Raw genomic sequence first — 21325 nt, 5'->3', positions numbered from 1 at the left:
TGCAATGCGAAAGCTAAGAGTTGAGCCATTGAACAGCCTTCATTTTCCTGTAATTCACAACTTTGCCTAGGTATAACCCATATGCTGAGGCAGTGTAGGGCAGCAGCAGGCAGGGTGGTTCAGTGCAAAGAGCACTGGCTTGGAGGCCGGTCAGACCTGAGTTTGAATTCCAGCTATGTCACTTACTAGCCCCGTGACCTTGGTAAGTGATTTTACTTTCTGTGCCTCATTTTCCTATACTGTAAACAAGGCTCATAATAATACCTTTATTATAGGGTCATTGTGAGGATTAAATGAAAATAATGAACATGAAATACTCTATGATATGAATAAATGATAGTTGAGAACAAACACCTAGTCATCCTATAAATAAATGACTATCCAAAAATAGTGAACATTCAAAGTAGCCTCAGACCAGGCATCCCATGTCATATTATTAGGCTCACAAATTTGTATCCTAGGGACTTGGGTAAGATCATGAAAGTACTCTAGAAAACTATATTTTAAAAAGGAAATGAAAATAAAGTTTGAAAGCAAACTGGAAAGTACAGATTGGAAGAAAAGGGTATTATTAGTTGACAGAGTGTGCAGTCACCTGCCTGAAAGACATGTCCTTCTTCAGGCCAAACCCAATTTGGCATTGCCCTTTCTGAGTCCATAGGCCAAGTGGGTTTCTGCACTTCCCTACACCCAGCAACCCTGCTCAGGACAGAGGCAGCTAGAACACATGCATCATTTTAACTAGTGACAATTATTCTTTCCTTCAATCCTAGTTACCTTTTCCTCATGTAATTTCTAAGATGTTTCTTTAAATGCCTAACTGATAATACATGAAGACACAGACTTTAACTCAGAAAGTGGACAAGCCAGGATTTTCCCTTTGGAAGGGAAACCTTGAAGAGAAAAGTATTCACAGAGTTCTCCTGTTTCTCTCAGTACAGAACTTGGTTCTGCACATAGGTACTCACCATAAGGGCATGGTTGCTTCTTGTGTTCAGGGACAACGGGTCTCTTTCTTAAGAAGTTTTCAAGGCTTGGGCCATGGCGTCCTAAAGGATCATCTGGAGGCATAAATCTGAAAGCAAGCAAGCAAGAGGCAAATGTCTTCCATTCTGTCTCCACTATCCCTTATCAGGAGTTCAGACCATCACTACCTCTTGCCTATACTGTTGTCACAGCCTTCTAATGGCCCTTCCTGCCTCAAGTCTATCTTCTGCTAAGCCAGCAGTTCTTCCCTTTGTTTCCACTTTAACACAAAAAAGGAATGATTTTTCCCGTGCATCATTCTTCTGTGGATTATAAGTTCTAGCCATACTGGCATGCCTGCTGGTTCCCCCAACATGCAATCCACTTTCACATCTTTATAGCTTTATTCATGATGTCTTCTTTACCTGAAATGCCCAGCAGCCCTCTTTCCTCTGCAGAAACTTCATCTCAAATGTTATCTCCTCTGTGGGGCTTTTTCCTATCATTTCACATAGACAAAGCAATTTAAAAAAATTCTAACCATAGCACATGTCATGACACATTGTGGGAATCTTTCTCTTCTCCAGTACACTTTGAGCCTCTTAAGGGTGAGTCCTGTTACTCATTCAGCCTTTTATCCCCATGGTGACCAGCATAATGCACTGTACACAGTAAGTGTCCAGCAAATGTTTATTGAAATGAAATGAAATCTATCCCTAGTAGTAACTTGGATTTAGGCTATTCAGAGCCTACAGGAAAGAAACATACTTGTCATTCACAAAAGAATACATCAGCAACCGCTCCTCTATAAACTTCTTCCATTCTGGCTTTTCAATTTGAAGGTCTCGGTAGTTATCATTGGATACAATGATGCCATCAGAATCAAAAGCCAGTTTGACTATGAACCGGTCATCATAGCAAACAACTCTCCTGCCCTGGACCCTTCTGGATGGTGTGAAGACAAGAATCTTTTCCTTCTCCAGTTTACGTAGGATATCTTGATCTGTTGAAATACGGATTATATGCCAGAGGGTAGAAATAACCTTTGGAAATCAACAGCATTATCCCCATATTACAAATACAAAAGTTGGTACTAGATTAATATATTATTTGCCCGTAGAGAGAAAGTGGCCTCTATTCCTGGCTATGGCACCAATTTGGATTGTGACCTTAGGCAAGTTACCTTCCCCTTTGCATTCCAGTTTTCTTTCTGATAAAATGAAGGAAATAGATTCAATGACATCTAAGTTTTTAAAACCTACCATGAACAGTGAGAAATAACACTGATATCCTAGCATTCTTGAGGCTTGTTTTGCCCTTTGGCTGAAGCATCAGCTTTTGGTTGCTGAAGAAACCAGGGCAGTATGCTGAGGATGTGTCTGCCAGAAGGAGAATAAAGCATCCCTCCTAGGGACAACATTTTTGCCTTCTGCCTGAGGGAAAGCCATGACTAAGGAAAAACATTAAGCGGTAGCACGTGAGTACTGACCCCCTTTCCTTTTAGCTTCTTAATTACTGAGGAAAGAAGCCAGGATCCACTCTCAGACTGAGGCTGGGAGCCTGTTCAGCAGCTGGCAGATAGCTCCATGACACAGTTCTGACAGCCATTCACTGAACCTTCTCATTTTGCACAACAGGCAAGAGCTGATACTCAGAGGACTGGGGTATTTATGCTCTCAAATGCTGTAAAGAGCTAGCTTCATATACTACTACAAGTGAATGTAGTGATCCTCCTGCCAATAGGGCCACATCATGACTTTTGTGGACTTTAGGCACTTTTGCCTTCATGGGTCCCTTCTTCCATTAAAGAAATATTAAAAATTATACTTTACAACTGGGTTAGTATAAAAACAAACAATCCAGTTAGGTACATTATTATACATTCATTGTTATATTCAATTTTCCCCTCTGATGTTAAAAAAATAATAAAATTAAAACTTTTACATGGGACCCTAAAAGTATCTATCATAGGCCCTAGGCACTGGGCCTCCTGTGCCTCATGGATAAGTTCGCTCTGAATGCCATGGGACTTTTCTCTTTTTCTATTCTACCCCCTAATCTGCAAATCCCACAGTCACTTATCTGGTACAGAATAAGATCCATTGTCTACTATGGTTTCTTTAGTATTTTGGAAAACTCAGATTCATCCCCCTTTAGTCTGAAGTCTGTGGTCAAATAGAAAAAACACTCCTTTTTTTCAACTGTGTGCTTTATTCTTTGCTTGAAATTGAAGTCTTTATTTAACTGCTGTATGCCACAGCAAAATGGTTTATTTGGATCAGGAAAAATATGCTTTAAAATATACTTAATAAAAACATTTTAAGTATACTTAATAAATTTAGAAAAGTAATTATCTAATTTGGGAGCATCAAGCTGTCCCCAAACTATCTTGCCAGCTTTGCCTCTGGATGAGAAGAAATGTCTTATATGAAATGGTACCTGTAATTGGTGCATCAGGGCGGGATTGCTCCTTTCTCCACGCAGGCACAAATACAGTAATGTCTTTATGGCCTTTATCTAGAAACCATTCCACAGCAAGTTGTATTCCTCTGCAGGAGAACTCTTCTTTATTCCCATGGCTTCAGGAAGATAGAGAATGAGAGTAGAGAAGATTGACAACAGGTAGCAAAGAAATACTCCGAACAGGCTTTTTCTTAGCACCAAGGCATTAACGACAGACATATTATTTCTTGAGGATGGCAAAAATGTATTTTTAAAAAAAACAAATTCTTTTTTATTCCATCATTACAAATATTGCAGTTATTATTACACATTCATTCAAGGCCACACCTCCCAACTTATAGCAGCCTTAGTGACTATTTCCTATCATTATTTCCATTTTCTCTCATCTCTTTCTGTTTCTATTACCACTTTCTTTTCAAAGATTCAGATATTTATCAGATGAAAAAAGAAGAGGTGTCACCAGAGGTTTAGATAAAGTTTATATTGAGGATTAATTGGAGATGAATTTTAATCACATATAGTAAGCTTATAAAACAACTGATAGCAAAAAAGGCACACATAAATGCTGACTGAAAAGTTATCACATTTAATTAAATATGATGTGCCAACAAAGGTCACAGTCTTGAAAATTTTAAGATGTGGGAAATGCTCACAGTGTAATGCTAAAAGAGAAAAGAAAGGATTTGGACTACATGTAATGTAATCTAAATTTTATAGAAGAAAGTATATGTACAGTATTCTTTCCTTATTGTGGCTTCACTGTGTGCAGTTCCACTTACCCACGGTCAACTGCAGTCCAAAAATATTAAATGGAAAACTCCATAAATAAATAATTCATAAGTTTTAAATTGTGCACCATTCTGAGTGATGAAATCTGGTGAAATCCCATTCCATCCCACCCCAGGAGGTGAATCATCCCTTTGTCCAGCATATCCCATCTCTGAGTCACTTAGCAGCATCTCTGTTATCAGGTTGGCTGTTGCAGTATCATAGTGCTTGTGTTCAAGTAACTCTTATTTTACTTAGTAATGGCTCCAAAGTGCAAGAGTAGTGGTGCTCGCAATTTGGATATACTGAAGAGGGGCCATAAAATGCTTCCCTTAAGTGAAAAAGTGAAAGTTCTTGACTTAAGGAAAGAAAAAAAATCATATGCTGAGGTTGCTAAGGTCTACTGTAAGAACGAATCCTCTATCCATGAAATTGTGAAGAAAGAAAAAGAAATTCATGCTAGTTTTGCTGTCGCACCTCAAACTGCAAAAGTTAAGATGGAAAAGACACCGAATTTGTACAGTAAGATATTTAAGAGAGAGACACACTCATACAACTTTATTACAATATACTGTTATAATTGTTCTATTTTATTATTAGTTATTGTTGTTAATCTCTTACTGTGCCTAATTCATAAATTAAACTTTATCATAGGTATGTATGTATAGGAAAAAGCAGAGTATATACCAAACAGGGTTTGGTATTATCCCTAGTGTCAGACATCCCCTGGGGTTCTTGGTACGTAACCCCCACCCCCACCCCGTGGATAACAGGGGACTACTGTAAAAAGTTAGAAAAACTATTTTAGCAGGGAAGAGCCAATTTTGACTCCATGCTGGATCTGTTTCTTTGACCTTAGCATTTGCTTTTCGTTGCTTTTGTTATTATAGCCATACATAACGGCCTGCCTCAGGGAACCCTACCCACCTGTGAATGGCTGCAAGAAAAAAGAAATTAACACATCCCTTCCCATTCCAGGAGATGTTTTTCAAGACTGATGGCCCTTTTTACTTTACTTCCTCCCCACCTCTCCCTCTCTATTCTGACTTTTTACTTTACTTCCCTCTCTGATTCTATAAAAGAAACTGGCAACCAGACCCTAATAAGATGGGTTTTGGGGGGACCCTAGTCTGCCATCTTCTCAGTCTGCTGGCTTTCCGAATACAGTAGCTATTCCTTGTCTCAACACCTCGTCTCCCAATTTATTGGCCTGTTGTGCGGCGAGCAGAGCGATCTTGGACTCGGTAACAAATTTAGCTTAGCCAGCCAGGAGCCTTGCTGCTTGTGGCTAGGCGGCGCCAGTCAGGGAATACTGGGGCTAGGCCCTAGCAGCTGCAGGGACCATTTGTCCTGAGGGTGTTCCCTTCAAAATTCCCTGAAGTGGCGCTGGCTACCCCAGCTCTTGGCAGTTGAAGCAAGGAACCGACAAACTTCTATAAATCGACAGACTCGATTTTGGAGAGTAAGTCGCTCTGCCGTGCACATTAGAACATATTTCCCCCTCAATTTGGGCTTTTCCTTTACAGGACAAACCAGTTTGTTTGGTTGGGGTACCCTGTTGGAGAGGGGAATTGTTGGGGAACCGGTTTGGTGGGTTTGGTTTTGGTTTTGTTGATGTTGGAATTTGTGCTTTTTGTGTTGGAATATGTGTCTTTTGTGTTCTGGTGTTATAAAACTTATAAAAATGGGAAATACTCCATCTATCCCAAAGGAGAGCCCTTTGGGGCGTATATTAGATAAATGGGCAAAACATAGCTGTGAGCCTATGACTAAGAAAGATATGATATACTACTATAATAGGGTACAGATCCAATATATGTTAGGAACAGAAGAACAATGGCCCCTGAATGGCTCACTCAATTATTTTATTTTTATTTTTATTTTTTTGCAGTACGCGGGCCTCTCACTGTTGTGGCCTCTCTGGTTGCGGAGCACAGGCTCCGGACGCGCAGGCTCAGTGGCCATGGCTCACGGGCCTAGCCGCTCCGCGGCATGTGGGATCTTCCCGGACCGGGGCACAAACCCGTATCCCCTGCATCGCCAGGCGGACTCTCAACCACTGTGCCACCAAGGAAGCCCTCAATTATTATATGATATCGCAGTTAGAAGTGTTTTGCAAAAGAGCAGGGAAAAGAGATGAGATTCCATATGTAGAAGCATTTATGCTATTGCATCAGGAGGAAAAGGAGTCAGAGGGCTGTCACCTTATGGTGCAGCGGTCTGAAAGAAAACCTAAGGGGGAACCTATTCTACAAGGGGAAGAGGGAGAAAATGAGAGTGGGGATATGTTATTTCAAAACTTAAGCCTCCCTCTAGCCTATCCAGCTCTCCCAGCGGCCGAGCAAGCTGCCCCGGCAGTTGTTCCAACTGCCCTCTGACCCATGCTGCCAACATATTCACCACCTCCTATTTACCTTACCCATGGGGATCAAATAATAGTTTCTATGTTAACCCCTGGAGCACAGGAACCTGGTTTAGTATCACCATCTAAGACCCGACAGAACACCCAATTTGGACCGGGAGCCGTTTCCGCAGCAGGGCAATTTCCCTTGCTCCGATATCCTCTAAGAGGCCCGGGGACTCCCTTGGACTTGAGGTGCCCGATTCTAACTTTCCCACAAGAGCCCCCAGGTAACATTGACAGTGAGGAATAAGTTGATTGACTTTCTAATAGATATGGTGTCACATATTCTGTGGTAAACACCATAGTGGCACAGAAAACATCTCAGTCTATCCTGGTCATGGGAGTTTCTGTAGAAGTACAAAACCATTTGTTCTTACAACCTCTAGAATGCCAGCTAGGGGACCTCACCCTACAGGGCCATGGATCCCAAATGAATATGGATCCCTCCTCCCCCTAGGTACAGGCCCTTTTGGCTATGCATTTCATGGCCCAGTCTGCCCCAGCCATCAGGTGCAAAATTCAGAAAGCAACTGCTGGTCTTCAGACTCCAAAGAACGATTTGCTCCAATTGGCTTATTTGTTTTTCAATAATAGGTATATGGCCAAAAATGCTGAATGCATGGAGAGAAATATGCAAAAGGCCCAAATGATTGCAGTGGTTTTGTCTGCTCAGAGACCACCAACTGTGAGGCTGGCTTTTCCTGGACCACTAGGCCCATGGATACCCAGACAGGACCAATATACCCTGTGTGGACAAAAGGGGCACTGGAAGGAGAGTTGCGATCGATGTGCCCTTTGCAAACAGCCAGGGCATTGGAAGAAGGAATGCCCCAGACATCAGAGAGTGATGGGGGCCCCTCAGCCATTGACGGTTTCACAATCAGAAGACTGAGGGGGCCCGAGGCCAAAAGTGGCTCTGCCTAGAGATACCATCTACATAATAAATGTTGAGACTTGGGTGGTCATTGATGTGGCAGGCCTCCTGATAGAATTTTGCTTATAGATACTGGTGCAACCTTTTCGGTCTTAACCCAAAGTATTGGAAAACTTAGTAACCATAAAGAGTATGTAATGGGGGTGTCAGGGAAAAGGCAGGGGCACACTTTCCTGGAACCCCTTTTGTGCAACATCAATGGCCAGCTGTTTTTACATTCCTTTCTGTTTGTGCCTGACTGTCCCATCCCTTTAATGGGAAGAGGTTTATTAACTAAGTTAGGGGCCACTATATTTCTTGAGGGGCAAGGGAACCACCCTCACAAATTTCTTAAACCTAGGGAAGATCCTCAAAAATATTTGTACATAGATTACCAAAATAGGAGGCCACTGGTCTGACTAAATTAATCACAGTTGATATTCAGAGCCTGATTGGAATTTTGGAAGAGGCCTTCTCCCCTAAGCTAAATGAGGAAAAGTAAAACTTTCCAACATAGGTAAATGGGTATGTTAGTCCTTCAATATCATTGAGGTAGCCACCCGATTCTTTGAAAAAAGAAAAACAAAACTGTCCTTGTTTTACAAATGTAGTCTTTACAAAACCAGGAGTGTGGCTCCAAAAATAATCCAAAGCCCACCAATCCTTTTACCACTCCCAAACCTTCCCTATTTATCTTAAGAGGCTTGTAAGTATTAAACAAAGGGGAAACAAAGTCATCCTAAGAGAAACTTGCCTGTATCTTTGAGATGCCAATGTGCTATCTGGTCTTCTCAGGAACCCTTATCTCTGCCATCGTTTTAAAATGCAAATTTTGAAAAAGAGGGTAAAGTAATTTAGAACTTGACTTGTTTTCCATAAATATTAGTAAAAAGGGTTTAGCCATCTAGACAAGCGAGCTTGATTTGTTCCATCTGCCAGAAACCCAATTTTAATCCAACCTCTTAAAAGATAGTTTCCTTACCCAGAGAGGGAAAAGAGGAAAGAAAATAGGCAGGCCCAATTATTGGCAGCCCTACAGGGGCAACCCCCATCCAGAGAAACCCTGACCCGTCCCAGCAGAAGCCAAGACGGATGTTGGGTTTGTAGAAAGCCTGGCTACTGGGCGGGGGGAATGCTTCCACAAGGGCAAGCCTCCTCAGATGCCTTGTCCAAAATGCCAAAAAAGTGGCCGTTGGGGAGCCAACTGCCCCTTGGGCTAAAGGGCCCCGGGGCCAGGGGCAGCCCCTCAGATGACCCTGGATTGACGGGACCCTCCGCTCCAAATGGCCCCCCTGTTTAACGTCAGTATTACTGGATTGGAACCAAGGGCGAACCTGGATGTGGCAGGTAGGACCATATCTTTCTTATTGGATACAGGGGCCGCTTACTCTGTCCTAGTTTTCCTTCTCTGGACCCTTCTCCGACTCCTGTCAGGGTACAGGAGTCTCAGGTAAACTTACTACTAGGCCCTTTACTGTCCCTTTGTGTTGTTACTGGGAAGGATATACTCTCTCTCATTCCTTCCTGGTCATACCTGAATGCCCCCTTCCACTGTTCCCAGCAAGCTGGGAACCAGATTGCTACTTGGGGGAACCACCCCAGTAACACCCCTCCAGTTCTTAGTCTTAGAGACACAGCCCCCTCTGAGAACTGGCACACCAGCCTTAGATAAGTTGTCAGTAGACCCCCAGGTCTGGGCTGATAGAATCCCAGGGAGAGCTATAACCGCCTCCCCAGTGCTTATCACCTTAAAGGAGCCAACCTCTTTCCCCAATCAGAAACAATATCCAGGGCTTCCCTGGTGGCGCAGTGGTTGAGAGTCCGTCTGCCAATGTAGGGGACACGGGTTCGTTCCCCGGTCCGGGAGGATCCCACATGCCGCGGAGCGGCTGGGCCCGTGAGCCATGGGCACTGAGCCTGCGCGTCTGGAACCTGTGCTCCGCAACCAGAGAGGCCACAACAGTGAGAGGCCCGCATACCGCAAAAAAAAAAAAAAAAAAGAAACAATATCCAATTTGCCCAGAAGCCCAAAGGGTACTGCAGCCTCTCATATCCAGATTTTTACAACACGGGCTACTTATTCCTTACAGTTCTCCTTGCAACATCCCTATCTTACCTGTTAAGGAGCCAAATGGAGAATACAGACTGGTCCAAGACTTAAGAGCTGTCAATGAGGCAGTTGTCCCACTCCATCCAGTAGTCCCCAACCCATACAACCTGTTGGGGACCATCCCAGGCACAGCCTCCTGGTTTACTGTGTTAGACTTAAAGGATGCTTTCTTTTCCATACCTCTGGACCCCCAGTCCTACTACCTCTTTGCTTTTGAGTGGCATGAGGAAGGGAATAGAGGACAACTCACCTGGACAGTCCTACTTCAAGGGTTCTGAGACAGCCCTCACCTTATTGCCCAGGCCCTGGCCAAGGACCTCCAAGATCTATACCTGGAGGAAGGGACTATCATCCAGTATGTGGATGACCTTATTTGCTCCCAAAACCATGAGAGAGCCTTAACTCATGCTACCCAGACCTTCAATTTTTTGGCCAAAAAAAGCTATAAAGTTTCTAAGTCTAAGGTCTAATTGGCACAGCAGGAAGTCAAATATCTGGGAGTAATCCTCTCCCCAGGGGAACGAAGTATCTCCCCATATAGAATGCAAGGGATTTAGATCTGCTGGAACCAACTATCTGAAAGCAGCTCTGAGCCTTTTTAGGCCTCATGGGGTATTACAGACTATGGATTCCTAATTACGGATTAAAATCACAACCTTTTTATGAGACCTTGAAAGGAAAATCTGACTCTAAACCTCTGCTCTCGGGCCCTAACCAAACCCAAGATTTCTAACAGCTAAAGACATTACTATCTCAGGCCCCATTCTTGGGAATCCCAAGAACTGATAGACCTTTCCAACTATTTGTGGCAGAAAATCAAGGGATGGCTTTAGGAATCTTAACTCAGGAACTTGGCCCTGTCTGGAGACCTGTAGGATATCTGTCAATGAGACTGGACCTGGTGGCTACTGGATGGCCCAACTATCTTAGGGTAGTTGCTGCCTTGGCCTTATTAGTGGAAGAAACCTCCCCTGACAGTATATACCTCCCATCAGGTTACCTCTCTCAGAAGAGAAAGGCCATTTCTTGCTCACAGATAGCAGGATCCTCAAATATCAAGCATTACTGTTGGAGAATCCAGACTTATGTGTCATGGTCTGTTCCTCTTTAAATCCAGCTACCCTGCTCCCCCTACCTGAAGAAGGTCTACCAGTTCACCAATGTGAAGATAATATATCATTCCTTGTTGCCCCGACCAGATCTAACTGATATTCCACTTACAAAACCTGAGGAGGTTTGGTTTACTGATGGAAGTAATTTTGTTTCTGAAGGATGTAGAAGGGCAGGGTATGTGGTGGTCTCCTTGACACAGGTTATTGAGGCCCGGACTCTTCCCCCAGGGACCTCAGCCCAATTGGCAGAAATAATTGTTTTAACCCAAGCCTTAACCATGGCTGAAAATAAGGCCCTTAATATATATACTGACTCTAAATATGCTTTTTTGGTTCTGCATGCTCATGCTGTTATCTGGAAGTAATGTGGCTACTTGATGGTCCAAAACAACCCAGTTAAGTATGGACCTCAAATTCTCTCCCTCTTGGATGTAGTCCTCAAGCCTTTCCATGTACCAGTGATTCATTGCAGAAGTCACCAGAAGGGTGACGATGAAATAACAAAGGGAAATCGGCTAGCTGATCAGGCTGCCCGACAAGCAGCCCTTCAGCCCTTTGTGATAGAGGGTGCCTTAGTTCCTTCCCTTAGTTCTCTCCCTTCCCTGTCTTACCTGCCTAAGGAAATCAAATGGGCCATAAATCATGGGTACCACCTTGACCCAGATGGATGGTACTGGAGAGAGGACTTAACTCACCTGCCCCAGTCACTCCAGTGGAAAATTATTAAATTTTTGCATGAGGCCTGTCACCTAGGGAGAGATGCCTCATACCAGATTGTTTCTTCTATCTTCTCTGGGAAGGGACTTTACGATGTAGTTAATAAGGTAACCTCATCATGCCCTATTTGTCTGACTAACAATCCTCAGGGAAATAAGCCACCCCCATTGGCCCTTCTAGCTCAGAGACACAGAACATATCCAGGGGAAGACTAGCAAATGGACTTTACAATGGTTCCTCCCTACTGAGGATATAAGTACATTTTGGTGTTTCTGGACACCTTTACTGGTTGGGTGGAAGCTTTCCCCACCAGGACAGAAAAAGCTTCGGAGGTAGCCCAGAAGCTTTTAATTGAAATAATCCCTAGATTTGGCCTCCTGTTGTCTCTTCAGAGTGATAATGGTCCTGCCTTTGTTTACCAAATTATTCAGCAGATATCCAAGGCTCTAGATATTGAGTACCACCTTCATTCTTCCTGGAGACCCCAATCCTCAGGAAATGTAGAAAGAGCCAACCAACATTTAAAGAATACCTTAAGAAAAATAACCCAAGAGACCTCCCTTAGTTGGAAGGAAGCCTTCCCTATTGCTCTTTTAAGGGTCAGAACATCCCCAAAGGCCTTACTTAACCTTAACTCTTATGAAATGCTGTATGGTAGCCCTTTCTTATGAGGGGACCTACTGACATACTCTGTCACCTCCTTTGGACAATTCCAAAAAGCCCTCCAGAAACATGTGGTAAAAAGGCTTCCTTCCCCAGAGTCTTCTCCTTGCCTCTACTCTCCAGTAACACAAGTATTCATCAAAACTTGGAAGGATGGCTCCCCTGGTTCTCAACTTCAGCTGACCTGGAAGGGACCCTATCCAGTCTTGCTGTCTTCTCCTACAGCTGTTAAAGTACTTGGGATCGCCATTTGGATCAGCCTGAAGTGATCCACAGTGTCTTTAGAGGAAATTTTTTGGTTTGCGGGTATACACCTCTTAGAGAGAAGCATTCTCAATCTTACCATCATGGTCCAGGAATCCTGGAAGGCTATGGTAGCAGCCATGGAGGAGCAACAGTCAGCCCTAGATTCTCTGGCTGAGGTGATTTTACAAAATAAGAGGGCCCTCAATGTTATAACACAGCAGTCCCCAACATTTTTGGCATCAGGGACTAATTTCATGGAAGACAATTTTTCCACAGACTGGGTGGGGGGCAGGGATGGTTCAGGCAGTAATGTGAGCGATGGGAAGCAGCAGATGAAGCTCCACTCACTTGTCCGCCACTCACATCCTGCTGTATGGTCTGGTTCCTAACAGGCCACAGACCGGTACCGATCCACAGCCAGGGAGTTTGGGACCCCTGTTATAACAGCTGAGGCCGGGGGTGTCTGTGCCCTGTTAAATGAAACATGCTGCTTCTATGTTAATATCTCCAGCCAGGTTGAAGAAAACCTGGCTTTAAAGAAAAACATCAAAATAATAGAAGATCTGAAAGAGAGAGCAGGACAGGGCCCTAGTTGGCTTTCTACCTTCCTCTCCTCCATGGAGACCCAGATATGGACATAACTGTTGCCCTTGTTGGGACCATTAGTCCTGACAGCCTTTGTTTTGTTATTAGGCCCTTGTATCATAAACCTACTTGTTCGACTCATTTCAGAACGCATACAGGCTGTTCGATTCCAAATGGTTCTGCGAGGTAGCTACCAGCCCATTCAGCCTGGCCCTGAGACCAAGATCTACATGGGACCCCTTGATAATCATCACTCCAGCCTACCTCCTAGCTGAAGGAGAGCAAGAGGAGGGACCCAATCAAGACTCCGCCCCTTAACAGCAGGAAGCAGCCAGAGCAGTCATCGCCCATGTCACAAAGAATTGGGTCCCATACTCTTGAGGGGGGAATGTTAGGTAGTTAGTCAGACATTAGCAGCAAGGAGGTGACAGTGGTGAAAAGACAAGAAGGAAACTATCAAGTCACACCCCAACCCTCTGGGCACCCTCCCCTGACATTAGGAGCAAGGAGGCAACAGTAGCAAAAAGACAAGAGGGGAGTAGTTGAGTCATACCCCAACCATCTGAGGACCCTCCCCTGACATTAGCAGCAAGGAGGTGACAGTGGTAAAAAGACAAGGGGGGAATAGTCAAGTTATACCCCAACCATCTGAGGACCCTCCCCTGACCCCACCCAGAATGGGTGAAACTATGGTCAGGTGGTGGGCAATTTATCCTGATAAAGATAAAGAGGGAACCCAATAACACGAGGGAACTTCTCTGGGCTGCACATGCCCAGACCAGACAGGCGTATAACCTATAGTAAACCCAAACTCATTATACCATCATTATAATAAAATCTGTAAGTGGTTTTGCCCATCTGGGTAGGCTTTTCTTAGTGAATTAAGGGTAAGGGCATGCACAATAATGAACTTGTTACATAGTTCGGGACTGTCAATCAAATAATGATCCCCTGTCACCCATGATCATGACCCACCTCCTCACAGAACGCTCCTTACAAACACTCTTAAGCCTGTACAGGAGTGCTGGTTTCACTTCACAGAAATAGCCCACTCTCTCTCTGAGAGTGTAACTATGCTTTAGTAAACTTTGCTTTGCACTTAAGCCCAAAGTGGTAGCCTGCAATTCTTTGCTTGCTATCACAAGGACAGAGATTACTGGTCTGGGTCTTCCTTTGACCTCCTTAGTTGAAGCTATTTGACACAAGGCACGCCAACCCAGTAACACTACATAAGGGCCCAGTATGCAAAGTTTAGAGATCAATAAATATTTAAGGAATAAATGAATGAAAAAATGGAAAATAAATCCTGCAAGATGACCTGTTTTAGCCTGAACCTGCAAAATGTCCTTTTGCAATTTTAAAAAGCTAGGACCTAAAATCCTATCTAAAAAGCAATATAAAACCTAGGACCTGAAAGTTACAGAATGTTTTAGGGACACTACAACTCACTTTGTTCTGTCAAGTGGCTTAGATATGTCTCACGATCTAGGTTCCAAGCCAAGTTCTGTCTAGCAGATGGGTCACTGGCCTCTCTTTCTGACTTTTTTTTTTGTAGGGTTCAAATATTTGGGCTTCTCCTAGACTTAAAAAAGAACATGGTGGGGTGGCTTCCCTGGTAGCCCAGTGGTTAAGAATCCACCTGCCAATGCAGGAGGCACAGGTTCAAGCCCTGGTCTGGGAAGATCCCGCATGCTGCAGAGCAACTAAGCCCATGCATCACAACTACTGAGCCTTGGTGCTACAACTACTGAAGGCTGCATGCTTAGATCCCATGCTCTACAGCAAGAGAAGCCACTACAATGAGAAGCCTGTGCACCACAATGAAGAGTAGCCCCCACTCACCACAACTAGAGAAAGCCCATGTACAGCAATGAAGACCCCACACAGCTAAGAAAAAAAATATACGGTGGCGTTTACCTTTGAAAGCTTTAACTCCACTGAAATGGATCCCCCCCAACCCCCAAGGAAACAGCTCTCTGAATGAACAAACCCTTTAGGATTTTACCATACATCAATATGTGAATTACAGGTACACCACTATTGCAAATGTTAAACAAATGCTATTAATGACAAAGCATCATGATTTCAATGCAGTCTCATCCAATACATTGAGGAAAAACAGACATCAGTATATAGTTTGTTTAAGTACCAATCTCATGATAAAGTTACAGGAGAATGGGGAAAACAAAATGAATTCAGATTAATGGCACTAAAAATCATGAGCAGACTATGGCACTGAACTTTTGACCGTGTGAAATGTGATTGCAGAATAAATGGGACTCATCAGTAACTTTCCTAGTCATACAAGGAAGAGATGCTAACAAGGACACAGTTGGCAATTAAAAAAAAAATATGTTGTCCATTATGCACTATTTTAACATGCTCCTAAAAATAAGGTTGAGTGCTGATTTTTTTTTTGCTCTCTTTAAGTTGTGTGAGGTATCTTTAACATAGTAAATCAACTACTATAAAAGACAAAAGTTTATCTTCCTATCAGCATGAGAGTTTACTATTGGCAAAGACTAGATATGTTGAAACTAATTACCTTGGTAATTAATCTCTTCATTATTCCTTACAAAGCAAAAGAACCATAAAGCGTCCTTCATAATCAGCAATCCTTGAACAGAATTCCAAATACAAGGAAGATCTTATATCACCATGAATTCAAAGTTCTCAAAGAAGTCCTGGGTTCTTCTCATCCCCACCCCCAAAACACAAAACACTTAAAGAAGAGTGGGTCTTGGGAAATGGGTCCAATCTAAAGTGTTTTGGGTGGCCTGATCTGGAAAAAAAATTGATTTTAGCAGATCCATACCTCTTCCCCTCAAGAATCACTCTAGTTTATGCCTATTAGGGAGGGGGGCAAAGTTACCTTTGGTCCTTTGGGCACAGAAATCACTCTCTGCTTTTCACCGCCCATTGCATCATTCTGATTCCTGGAATATTGTGTACAGGTCACTTAACTTTCTTGTTACTATGCTTCTAGTTTCCCCTCATTAAAACAGGGGAGATGTCTAGCCTCCTTTACATAGCCTATTATGATGCTGTGATTTTTAAACATATTTTAAAAAGGGGGAATCAAGATGGCAGAGTAGGAGGACATTTGTGGGAGCTCACCTCCCCCCACAAACACATCAAAAATATATCTACATGTGTAGCAACTCTCACTGAAAACTAACTGGAGGCTGGCAGAAAGGCTCTTCTACAACCACGCCTATAAAGAAAGATCTGCAAGGAGTCAGGCAGAGAGGAGAAGTGATCAGTTTGGGACCTGTGCTACTAGCGGGGGACACAGAAGTAGAGGGGTATATCATAGGCTTGGAGATACTCCCTAGGAAGTGAGTGGATGCCAAATATATGGTTCTAGCCACATATTTGGCATTCCAGCACTGGGGTCTCACACGGGGAAGATGAGTCCCCTTACCTTGTTTGAAAACTGGTGGGACTTACTAGAGGGGCTGTGAGAAACTGAGACTCCATCATGAACAGTATGCATGCACACTTCCTTACTCCCAGGAACAAGGCAAAGAAAGCATATTGAAAACAGCCTGGGACTCTGGCTGGTTTCTCACAACTGCCCCAGAATCCACTCTAGCCCTCACTGGGCTACTGTTCCAACTCCACTTGCTCTGGCTCTGCCCTCCACTAGGGTGGAGGTGCTGCTGCTGGGGGAGAGTGCACACTTAGAGAGTATGGGACCAGCTTGGACCCAACCCTTAGGGCTTCTACTCCAGCATCTTGGACCCCAGCCCCCATAGGGTGGTGACAACCATTGATCATAGGAGAAGCCCCAGCTCACATCTGTTTCTGGCTCTAGCTCCTCCATATCCAGCCCTACCACCAACTAGGGTGGTAGCTGTCAGCACACACCTGGGGAAGATGTGACCTGTGCTCATTTCAGATTCAGCTCTCCCACCAAAGTCACTGGGCACACACAGACTGCATAAGGACACTCCCACAGAAGAACACCACTTCAAGATCAGGAAAAGTAACAGTTTCACTTAATTCTATAGAGACAGAGAAAGTTAAACAAAATGAGAAGACAAAGGAATGTGTTTCAAATGAAAGAAAAAGAACCTGCCTTTGAAAAAAACCCCTAATGAAAGAGAGGTAAATAATTTACTAGATAAAGAGTACAAACCATTAGTAATAAGAAGGCTAACTGAACTTGGGAAAAGAATAGACAAGCAAAATGAGAATTTTAACAAGGAGCTAGAAAATATAAAACAACTGGTCAGAGCTGAAGGATACAATAACTGAAATGAAAAACACACTGGAAGCAGACTAAGTGATACAGAAGACGGCATAAGTACCTGGACGATAGTCTAATGGAAACCACCCAATCAGAACAGTAAATAGAAAAACAAAATTTAAAAAAAATGAGGATAGGGCTTCCCTGGTGGCGCAGTGGTTGAGAGTCCGCCTGACAATGCAGGGGACACAGTTTCGTGCCCCAGTCTGGGAAGATCCCACATGCCGCGGAGCGGCTGGGCCCATGAGCCATGATGGCTGAGCCTGCGCATCCGGAGCCTGTGCTCCGCAACGGGAGAGGCCACAACAGTGAGAGGCCCGCATACTGCCAAAAAAAAAAAAAAAGAGGATAGTTTAAGGGATCTATGGGACAACATCAAGCATACTAACATTCACATAAGGGTCACAGAAGGAGAGGAGAGAGAGTAAGAGGTAAAGAATGTAGTTGATGAAGTTATGGTTGAAAAATTCCAGAAGAAGAAGAGATTTCCATTCACAGGGAGCACAGAGTCCCAAACAACACGAACCCAAAGAGACACATACCAAGGCGTATCATAATTAAAATGGCAAAAGTTAAAGACAAAGAAAGAATTTTAAAGGCAGCAAGAGAAAAACAAGAGTCACATACAAGGGAACTCCCCCAAAGCTATCAGCTGATGTTTCTGCAGAAACTTTGCAGGTCAGAATGGAGTGGCATGATATATTTAAAGTGCTGAAAGTGGAAAACCTACAACCTAGGATATTATACCCAGAAAAGATATTCAGAATTGAAGAAGAGAAAAAGCACTTCTGAGACAAACAAAAACTAAAAGAGTTCATCAGTATTAAACTGACCCAACAAGAAGTGTTAAAAGGTATTTTCTAAGTAGAAAATAAAAGGTTACAACAAGAAGTAAAAGTTTATAGGAAAGAAATAGTCCTGCTAGTAAAAGCAAATATATAGTAGATGTGGTGGATCAACAATTTACATAAGCAAGTATGAGACTAAAAGACAACAGTTGTAAAATAAACTATAATTACAATAGAGAGTTAAGGGGTAGACGTGATGATATAAAATATGACATAAAAAACACAAACTGTGGGGGGAGGGGAGTATAAAATGTAGATTTTTTAGAACGTGTTTGACTTAAATGACTATCAGTTTAGAACATGATCTATACATTTAGTTGTAGGTCAACATATACAAACCCCATGGTAACCTCAAATCAAAAACCTATGCTAGGGACTTCCCTGGTGGTACAGTGGTTAAGAATCCACCTGCCAATGCAGGGGACATGGGTTTGAGCCCTGGCCTGGGAAGATCCCACATGCTATGGAGCAGCTAAGCCCGGGTGCCACAACTACTGAGCCTGTGCTCTAAAGCCCATGAGCTACAACTACTGAGACCATGTGCCACAACTACTGAAGCCTGTGTGCCTAGAGCCCATGCTCCACAACAAGAGAAACCACCACAATGAGAAGCCCGCACACCGCAACAAAGAGTAGCCCCCGCTCGCCACAACTAGAGAAAGCCCGCATGCAGCAATGAAGACCAAACACAGCCAAAAATAAATAAATAATTTTATAAACATCAACAACAAAACCTATGATAGATACACAAAAACTAGAGAGAAAGGAACACAAGCATACCATTAAAAAATCATCAAACCACAAGAGGAAGAAAAGAATAGAGAATAACTACAGAAACCACCAGAAAACAAGTAACAAAATGGCAATAAGTACATACTTATCAATAATCACTTTAAAAGTCAATGGATTAATGCTCCAAATCAAAAGATACTATATATACAAAACCCTAAAATCTCCACAAAAAACTACTAGAATTAATAAATGAATTCAGTAAGGTTGCAAGATATAAAATTAATGTAAAGAAATCTGTTGCAGTTCTATACACTAAAAATGAACTGTTGGAAAGAGAAATTCAGGAAACAATCCTTTCCACCATCACATCAAAAAGAATAAAATAGTTAGGAATAAAGCTACTTATGGAGGTAAAAGGCATGTACTCAGAAAACTGTAAGACACTGATGAGAGAAATTGAGGAGGACACAAACAGATTGAAAGATATACCCTGTTTTTAAATTGGAAGAATTAATACTGTTAAAATGACTATATTACCCAATGCAACCTACAGATTCAATGCAATCCCTAACAAAGTATCAAGGGCATTTTTCACAGCACTACAACAAATAATTTAAAAATTTGTATGGAAACACAAAAGACCCCTAATAGCCAAAACAACTTGAGAAAGAAAAACAGAGCTGGAGAAATAATACTCCCTGAATCCAGACTATACTACAAAGCTACAGTAATCAGAACAGTATGGTACTGGCTCAAAAACAGACACATAACTCAATAGAAAAGAATAGAGAGCCTAGGAAAAAACACACACTTATGGTCAATTAATGTACAACAAAGGAGGCAAGAATACACAATGGAGAAAAGACAGTCTCTTCAATAAGTGGTGCTGGGAAAACTGGACAGCTACATATAAGAGAATGAAATTAGAAAATTCTGTAACACGACATAAAAAATAAATTCAAAATGAATTAAAGATCTAAATGTAAGACTGTAAACCATAAAACTCCTAAAGGAAAACATAGGCAGAACACTCTGACATAAATCAGAGCGATATGTTTTTGGATCTGTTTCCCAAAGCAAAGGAAATAAAAGTAAAAATAAACAAATGACACCTAATTAGACTTAAAAGCTACTGCACAGCAAAGGAAACCTTTGACAAAATGAAAAGACAACCTACTGAATGGGAGAAAATATTTGTTAGTGATATGACTGATATGGGGTTAATGTCCAAAATATATAAACAGCACATACAACTCAACGTAAAAAAGCCAAACAACTCAATTAAAAAATGGGCAGAAGACCTGAGTAGACATTTTTCCAAAGAAGACATACAGATGGCCAACAGGCACATGAAAAGATGCTCAACGTTGCTAATCATCTCCGAAATCCAAATAAAAACTAAAGTGAGACATCACCTCACACCTGTCAGAATGGCTATTGTCAAAAGGACCACAAAAAATAACAAGTGTTGGTGAGGATGTGGAGAAAAGGGAGCCCTACTGTACTGTTGGTGGGAATGTACACTGGTGTAGCCATTATAAAAATACTAAGGCGATTCTTCAAAAAACTAAAAATAGCATTACCATATGATCCAGTTATTCCATCCCTGTGTATATATCTGAAGAGAACAAAATCACTGATTTGGAAAAAATATATGCACCCCAATGTTCATAGCAGCATTATTTACAATAGTCAAGATATGGAAGCAACCTTAGTGTCCATAAACAGATGATTGGATACAGAAGCTGTGGTGTATATACAATGAAATATTACTCAGCCTTAGAAAAGAATGAAATTTTGTCATTTGAAAAAATTTGAATGGACCTAGAGGGTATTATGCTGGGTGAAAAAATCAGAGAAAGGTAATTACTGTATGCTACCACTTATATGTGGAATCTAAAAAATAAAATGAATGAAAATAGCAAAACAGAAACAGACTCACAGATATAGAGAACACACTAGTGGTTATCACTGGGAAGAAGGATGGAGGAGGGGCAATATGGGGTAGGAGATTAAGAGGTACCAACTGCTATGCATAAAATAAATAAGATACAAGGTTTTATTGTATAGTGCAGAGAACAGTCATAGGGAAATAGTCAATATTTTATAATAACTTTAAATGTAGTAAAATATAGAATTTTACTATACTAATTCAATACTATAAAATACTGAATCACTATGTTGTACACCTAAAATTAATATAGTATTGTAAATAACTGTACTTTAATAAAAAATAAAAATATAATACTCAAAAAAAGAATTCTGTAAATCTATTCCCTGCTACTAGAAATTATGTCAGATGGATTTGAGAAGATGGTGGAAGAGTAAGACGTGGAGATGACCTTCCTCCCCATAGATACATCAGAAATACATCTACACATGGAACTGCTCCTATAGAACATGCACTGAATGCTGGCAGAAGACCTCAGACCTCCCAAAAGGCAAGAAACTCCCCATGTACCTGGGTAGGGCAAAAGAAAAAAAGAAAAAACAGAGACAAAAGAATAGGGATGGGACCTGAACCAGTGGGAGGGAGCTGTGAAGGA

At 42.2% G+C, this 21325-nt stretch overlaps 1 protein-coding gene across 1 annotated transcript in view; it reads right to left on the bottom strand.

The window, feature by feature from the left end:
• Positions 1-21325, bottom strand: part of ZC3H12B (zinc finger CCCH-type containing 12B) — a 161199-nt gene that overhangs the window by 2398 nt on the left and 137476 nt on the right. Inside the window, exons 3-5 of the mRNA XM_004283549.3 lie at positions 3406-3545; positions 1735-1969; positions 969-1075 (exon numbers count right to left, since the gene is read on the bottom strand). Of these exons, the coding sequence (XP_004283597.1) occupies positions 969-1075; positions 1735-1969; positions 3406-3545 (482 nt within the window). The remainder of the gene's footprint in view (positions 1-968; positions 1076-1734; positions 1970-3405; positions 3546-21325) is intronic.

This window comes from Orcinus orca, chromosome X (assembly GCF_937001465.1).
Source record: "Orcinus orca chromosome X, mOrcOrc1.1, whole genome shotgun sequence".
NCBI lineage: Eukaryota > Metazoa > Chordata > Mammalia > Artiodactyla > Delphinidae > Orcinus > Orcinus orca.
Note: the sequence above shows the minus strand (reverse complement) of the source record. Positions and strands in the feature narration are given on the sequence as shown.